This window comes from Portunus trituberculatus, chromosome 8 (assembly GCF_017591435.1).
Source record: "Portunus trituberculatus isolate SZX2019 chromosome 8, ASM1759143v1, whole genome shotgun sequence".
Classification (NCBI taxonomy): Eukaryota; Metazoa; Arthropoda; class Malacostraca; order Decapoda; family Portunidae; genus Portunus; species Portunus trituberculatus.
This window is the reverse complement of record NC_059262.1, coordinates 3427501-3435000: the sequence shown is the minus strand read 5'-3', so window position 1 is coordinate 3435000 and position 7500 is coordinate 3427501. Positions and strand designations below refer to the sequence as shown.

The following is a 7500-nucleotide window of genomic DNA, read 5'->3' as shown; positions in this document are numbered from 1 at the left end:
TGACGTTCTATAGATCTGTACACAACGAGGATCTAAAATGCCTCCTGTGAATCTTTAAGTAAAAACAGGCTATTGGAAGAATGCAGTTCTCCTCTTTTTCCTGTACACATCTACCTCCAACATTCTGCTTGAGGGTGGCACGAGGTCAGTCACAGCGCCACCAATGTGTCAAGGCCACCAGCTGGGTGTGGAAGAGTTGCCGCTCTCAAGTGAATAATGCTTTTTTTTTTTCACTTAGGTATTGGCATATACCTACTATTTTGTAAAAATAGAAACTACACATTAGCTTGGCTTACGAATTATGAATGCGATTATGCTTCACCCTTGGAATTACTGTAAAAGCCAGTACATGTGAGCATTTTATCTTATAATTATAGCAACATCTGGTACTGCAAGGTGAGGCTATTCGGCCTGGCCAGGCTGGGTTCATTAGTATTGCCGCCACTCACAAGACTTCTACTATTTATTTTTTTTTTTTTTTACTTTTGATAATGGATTATTTCTTTTTTCATGCTCATTATCTTATAGACTACAAGATAACGAGACTTACGAGTTATATACCTTAATTGCAGGAAACGTGGCATGAAGGTAGATTTTTTACACATTTATTTATTTATATATTCATTTGTCTATAGAGGAAGCTGTTTTCATAAACTAATATGGATACATTTTTCTTTTTTTTGTAGCTAAGCAATGCGCAGACTTAGTTTTATTTATTTACTTATTTCATTTTATTATCATTATTATTATTTTTTCTTATAGAGTGAAAATAGATTTCTATTCTATTCTTTTAAGAGTTAAAGTAAAGTGGATGGAATTTTCAAGGGAGTCCGGTGAGTGGCGGGTGGGCTATGACAGGGATCACGGCAAGGTTCTGCACGACGCGGAGTGTAATTAAGTACGAGAGAATGCTGAGAGAAAGGAAGTGTTTATCACCTGACACTCTCACTGTAACTCTCATCCATCACTTAATGAATCGTTCATGTTAAAGAACTTCATTAAACGTGCACGATATTACTGTGCATTATTAGCGCACTGCTAATACTTTCTGACAAAAAAAGAAGGGACGAAGTTTAAGAAAGAGAAGCAGTGATAGAAAGGAAGCGTGGAGGGATGTAGAGTAACCGATGACATTTGTGTGTTCATAAACTTTATTACACTGAGACACTCTAGTGTACAACAATGCCACTGTACTGTCACTAGCAGGCTACATAGTGCGCGCTATGGAATAAAAAAAAAAAAACTAAAAACTACATTATAGCTATGATGACGAAAAGGAAGCGATGATGGGCGTAAAGTAACCACTAGCCAAAGATAATGTTTGTACTGAATAATTAGAAAAACACTCTTACATACTGTATCATCAGTATGCGAGTAGTGGCGGGGGAGGCGTGATATCAGGATGGAAAGTGAGGAGGAGGAGGAGCGGTCCCCAAGCAGTGAGTGGCCCGACAAGCCATTCCGCTTGCCCAAATTAAACCCTGTGCCTACAGTGTTGGCCTTAGTCTGAGAGAGAGGTCTTTTCAAGTTACTCCTCTTTCGTGTATCTTTTAGTCTGATCTTAAAAGCGAAGCACGTCATGGACATATATTCACACACACACACACACACACACACACACACACACACTTCCAATGTTCTATAGGTGAAGGAGAAGAAATAAACTTAAAGATGATACTTTTAAAGAACAAAATGGTGGGAGGAAGGACATACAGTAAGCCACGGCGATGTAGCAGAGGGCATTCCACTTTCCAGTTCCCAGTGTGGTCAGGATGGCATCGAAGTCCTCGCTCTTGCAGTCATCTCCTCCTGAGGATGGCGTCACCGATCCCTTCTCTGCAGCAGTCAGACAACAGGACACACTATGAGTTCACCAGGCAACACGCGGGTAGGTGAATGCTTCGCAAAATAATCCTTTCAATGATGACATGCTAACAAATTTTGAGAGAGAGAGAGAGAGAGAGAGAGAGAGAGAGAGATTTTTGGCCGCTTCCTCTTCAAGGCTTTCCAAGAACGCCTCTCTCTCTCTCTCTCTCTCTCTCTCTCTCTGTGTGTGTGTGTGTGTGTGTGTGTGTGTGTGTGTGTGTGTGTGTGTGTGTGTGTGTGTGTGTGTGTGTGTAATTCACCACGGTCGTCTGCTGGTCACCCAGCCAGCCTTCCCCATTACGTAGTGAGCTCAGAGCTCATAGACCGATCTTCGGGTAGGACTGATACCACAACATATTCCACACACCGGGAAAGCAAGACCACAGTCCCTCGAGTTACATCCAGTACATATTTACTGCTAGATGAACACACCCCACACATTAAGAGGCTTGCCCATTTGCCTCGCCGCTCCCGGGACTCGAACCTGGGCCTTCTCGGTTGTGAGCCAAGCGTGCTAACCATTACACTACGCTGTGTGTGTGTGTGTGTGTGTGTGTGTGTGTGTGTGTGTGTGTGTGTGTGTGTGTGTGTCCTTCAGTTTTTCTCAGCTCTTTTTTTTTTTTTTCTACAACAAAAGGTGTCTCTTCCTGTACTTTTATGCAAATGCTATGCGGTGATCCTTTCCAGGAAGCAGTAGACACCCGCAAAAACGATTAAGTACTCACAGAGAGGTCTAATAGCACTAGTTCTGGTCTTATAGACCAGTTCAGGGGGTGGTGTAAACTTCACATTAAAGGATGCTGTTACCTCAATCAATGTCTCTCTTTATGTATCACAACTCAAGGGGGCGGCCACTCCCTGCACTCTAAAAATAATGCTTTCCCCTTCACTTAAAACCACATCCACACACGCACACGCACACACACACACACACACACACACACACACACACACACACACACACACACCCTTCTTAACATTCAAAGTTAAAAATGAAGATTCCTATAGCATCCTCAGAGTCCCTTTCTGGGGAGGGAGCCATAAATGTCCCCAGATCGGACTGTTCTTTCGGTATCGACCATAACCGTCTTGACACACTCCTCTACTTTTCTTTATTAATTTCTGGAACATTCGCGGTCTTGGATATGACTTTCAATCTGTAGAACACCACATCTCTCTTCTACCAAATCTCATGTTTTCCACACCGAAACACAGCTGTCTGAAACAGCTGACTGTAGCCCTTTCTCTGTTCCCTCTTACTTTCTATACTGCAGGGGTTCTCAACCTGGGGTACGCGTATCCCCAGGGGCACTTGAGAGGAATTTTGGGGGTACGTGGCAGGTTTATCAAAATACTTCAGCTTTGAATAACTGCAAATTTGTTTGCAGTATACAATGTGGCCTACATGTGCTAGGCTGGATGTGTCCTTCACTAGAACCAGGACACGTTAACAACGTTAGCAAGGAAACTCTTGGAGTTATATCACTTGAGAGGAAGCTCTCTTGGATTACAGTTGCCACACAACCTTGCAAACCTATAATATTTGTTCTGATTTATCATTTTAAATGTTATTCACACACACAGTGACTTATTTATCACTGTTACTAGTTACAAGTTGCAACTAGCTGGAAGCAACACTAGTTCACTGCCATAATGATCGAAAATTGTCTGATATAGTTCCTTTTTGGTAAATGTATTGCATGTTAGTCACATATAGTGTCTCCCTGTGAGGTACCAGTTCCTATCGACACTACCTCATAGAAACATACTAATATTAATTAAAAATTTTATCTGCTCCACACATATAACACAAATTAAACTTAATAAACTAAGTCAATAAACCATGCATTTATTCTTACCCTTCCTGACGCTGCATTGTGGGAAAGGGGTACGTGATCAATACTGAAAGACTTCGAGGGACACATAAGATTAAAAAGGTTGAGAAGCCCTGCTCTATAGTCTCATTTCCCAAAGCTGAATGTTGTGTCTGTGTGCGCAGCGACTTGACTTGCATGCTCTCGTGCCCACGCTCCTCTATCTTCGAGTTTTCCACCAACGGGCTTCGACTTTAGAGTCACTCTCTAAGTAGTCTCTGTGCTGTATGTCTCTCCCTTAACTTCTCTGCATGACAATAAAATATTCTTTGACTATTTATCTTCAAATGTGGAGCACATTATGTCCATTTCCGGAGATCTCCATCCTTGGAAATTTCAATGTTCACCACCAGCTTTGGCTTTCCTTTCCCTTCAGTGGCGCATCCTGGTGAACTAGCCTTCAACTTTGCTATTCTCCATTTCATGAAGCAACTTATGCAACACAATACTCATGTGTGCTGTCACACATTTTATAATGGACGAAGTGGTAATTTTTTTTATGCACACCCCACGGGAAGAATTCCCGCTACACACAACTGCAAACTTATTTATTCGCAAACTAAATAAACACACATCATACAGTCATGTAAACAGTATTTTCTACAGAACTACTTGAACCATCAAATCCCGAACATTACGTGAGAAAACTGCTTAAGTAGGGAGACCGCTGTACACTGCTACTGCTACACAAGGTAGAACTTGTGGTGTGTGTGTGTGTGTGTGTGTGTGTGTGTGTGTGTGTGTGTGTGTGTGCGTGCGTGCTTGCGCGCGTGTGTGTGTGTGTGTGTGTGTGTGTGTGTGTGTGTGTGTGTGTGTGTGTGTGTGTGTGTGTGTGTGCGTGCAAGATCACAACGTGTGGGAAACAACGCATTATATTCAACACAAAGCGACATCCAAGGCCAACACAACATTTTGTAACTTACACACGCAAACACACACACACACACACACACACACACACACACACACAGGTGGGTGAGAGGGTACTGGAGGAGGGAGCCGCACGCATGACTTCAATGTTTATGCAGGTTAAGCTTACAACATTCGCGGCAACACATCAGGACACACACCCGCAATTTTAACTTTTCTGGTTTGCTTTTCCATTTTCCTTTAATCTGAAACTTTCCTCACTGCCGTTTCTTGGTATTCAACGTGTTTCTCACAATGCATTTTTTCTAATACCATGTGGGCTTTTCACGGGAATTTCTGGGATAAAGGAGATACTTTTTTTGTGGTATCTTCTATCTTAAAGCCCACCCGCTAGGAAACCGTTGCCCCGAGTGAGGAAGCCCAACCTGCACTCAGACTGTGGAAAGGATTCGAACCCGTGTGCTTGAAGACCCTTGAACCTCAAAGCACGCATGGTTCCACTGTACCACGGCGTCGATGGCATTCAGGACAGACACAGTGCAGTCGTGGTTAGAATCATGGTAAATTCTCGCACTTGATCATTTCCCTTTGTCTTCCTCATTTCCACTTTTTATTGATATGTCCTCTTAATTTTCTAGACTGTTGAAGGTGACGTGCACGCTAAGTACAGGACACATGTAGTGACGAATCAGGACACAAACCATCGCTTCAATACCCACTCTGAAATTTAATGGCATTGCTTGTAATTCATTTTTTTCTTTTTTCTTTGTCTTAAGTCTTTCATTGTCACTCTCCTAGCAGTTCCTTAATCACAAATCACTGGCATACATTTATTATTGTTAGCCAGCCATTTCTACTCTTTTAATTCTCTTTTCTCTCTTGTTTTTTTTTTTTATTTCTAGTTCTTTTCTTGATTTTAAATAGCTCTTGTGCATCTTTATTGTTCCCTATTATTTTTTTTTTTTATCACAATACCTGAAATTCACTCTTACATTCGCTTGGCTTTCTATATTACTGTGCTTTGCTTTGTCCTTTCTCTTGAATGTTTCACTGAGAAGTCTTCGATTCTCTCTTGAAGTTCCTTTAGACTCAACAGGAAGACTCTGATTATTGAGTTCGTTCCATTCATCTAACGTCATTCAAAGGCCAATTTCTTCCTATCTCCCGTTTTACAAATATTAACTGACTCTGTATGTGGATGAGAGGCTTGGGACCGTAGGCTGAATGTTGAAGAGGAGTAGGTACAGCGAGCTAATATATTTCTGACGGTGCACTGACTACACGCAGGTGAGTGGTGAATACAGGTGACCTTGTCCTGCACCACTACTGCTCACCACCAACTACATCAACGAAACATCTCGTTATTCCACTTCCTGCCAACACACCCACACCCACACACACACCCACACACACACACACACACACACACACACACATACACACACACGCACACACGTCAGCATCAGTTCTCACGCCTAATACGCGCTGCTGAGTTGCCAAAACTTACCTGGAATATCAAACACAGCTCATATGACTCACGAGCCAAAACATTACTATCAATCAATCAATGTATTTCTTATTCTATTTTATTTACCAAGAAGTGAGATAGGGGATAGTTTGATTATGAAGGGACACATGAAAACCAGTGTATGTCGATCCTCACTCACTATTGACACACTCGTGTGTGGCCAGTGGAGCCAGGCCGAGCTCCATGAAACTTTCTCTTTCTGCCGAAACCGAATGGTTGTGTGTGTGTGTGTGTGTGTGTGTGTGTGTGTGTGTTTCACTGTTTGATCTGCTGCAGTCTCTGACGAGACAGCCAGACGTTACACTACGGAACGAGTTCAGAGCTCATTGTTTCCGATCTTGGGCTAGGCCTGAGACCAGGCACACACCACACACCGGGACAACAAGGTCACAACTCCTCGATTTACATCCCGTACCTACTCACTGCTAGGTGAACACTGAACACCATCTACACGTCAAAGGAGACACACCCAAATATCTCCACCCGGCCGGGGAATCGAACCCCGGTTGTGTGTGTGTGTGTGTGTGTGTGTGTGTGTGTGTGTGTGTGTGGGAACTATGACTGGCCGAACCCAAGTGGGATTGTCCGTAGAGAGAGAGAGAGAGAGAGAGAGAGAGAGACCCATTGAGGCATCGTTCCCTTCAGATGACAATCCGAAAACAAGTTCAGGATTACAGTGTGACGCATTAAAGGTTACAACAGCCATACCCATGCAGAAGAATTTGCTCTCTCTCTCTCTCTCTCTCTCTCTCTCTCTCTCTCTCTCTCTCTCTCTCTGAAAGGATACGAGTAGTCATCACGAGTCCACCACGTGATCATAAAGGAATGGGCATACCCACTCACCTACCCGAGCACACACACACACACACACACACACACGCCCGGTAGCTCAGTGGTTAGAGCGCTGACTCACAAGCCAGAGGATCGCGTTCGATTCCTCGGCCGGGTGGAGATATGGGGTGTCTCCTTTCACGTGTAGCCCCTGTTCACCTAGCAGTGAGTAGGTATGAGATGTAAATCGAGGAGTTGTGACCTTGTTGTCCCGGTGTGTGTTGTGTGCCTGGTCTCAGCCCTATCCGAAGATCGGAAACAATGAGCTCTGAGCTCGTTCCGTAATGGGGAAGACTGCCTGTCTCGTCAGAGACTGCAGCAGATCAAACAGTGAAACACACCGCGTAGTGTAGTGGTTAGCACGCTCGACTCACAATCGAGAGGGCCGCGTTCGAGTCCCGGCGCGGCGAGGCAAATGGGCAAGCCTCTTAATGTGTAGCCCCTGTTCACCTAGCAGTAAATAGGTACGGGATGTAACTCGAGGGGTTGTGGCCTCGCTTTCCCGGTGTGTGGAGTGTGTTGTGGTCTCAG

The 7500-nt window shown here is 43.7% G+C and overlaps 1 protein-coding gene across 1 annotated transcript in view; it reads right to left on the bottom strand.

Moving 5' to 3' along the window:
- LOC123499251 (solute carrier family 22 member 7-like) overlaps positions 1–7500 on the bottom strand; it is a 24153-nt gene that overhangs the window by 13144 nt on the left and 3509 nt on the right. The window contains exon 2 of the mRNA XM_045247042.1: positions 1714–1836. Within this exon, the coding sequence (XP_045102977.1) occupies positions 1714–1836 (123 nt within the window). The remainder of the gene's footprint in view (positions 1–1713; positions 1837–7500) is intronic.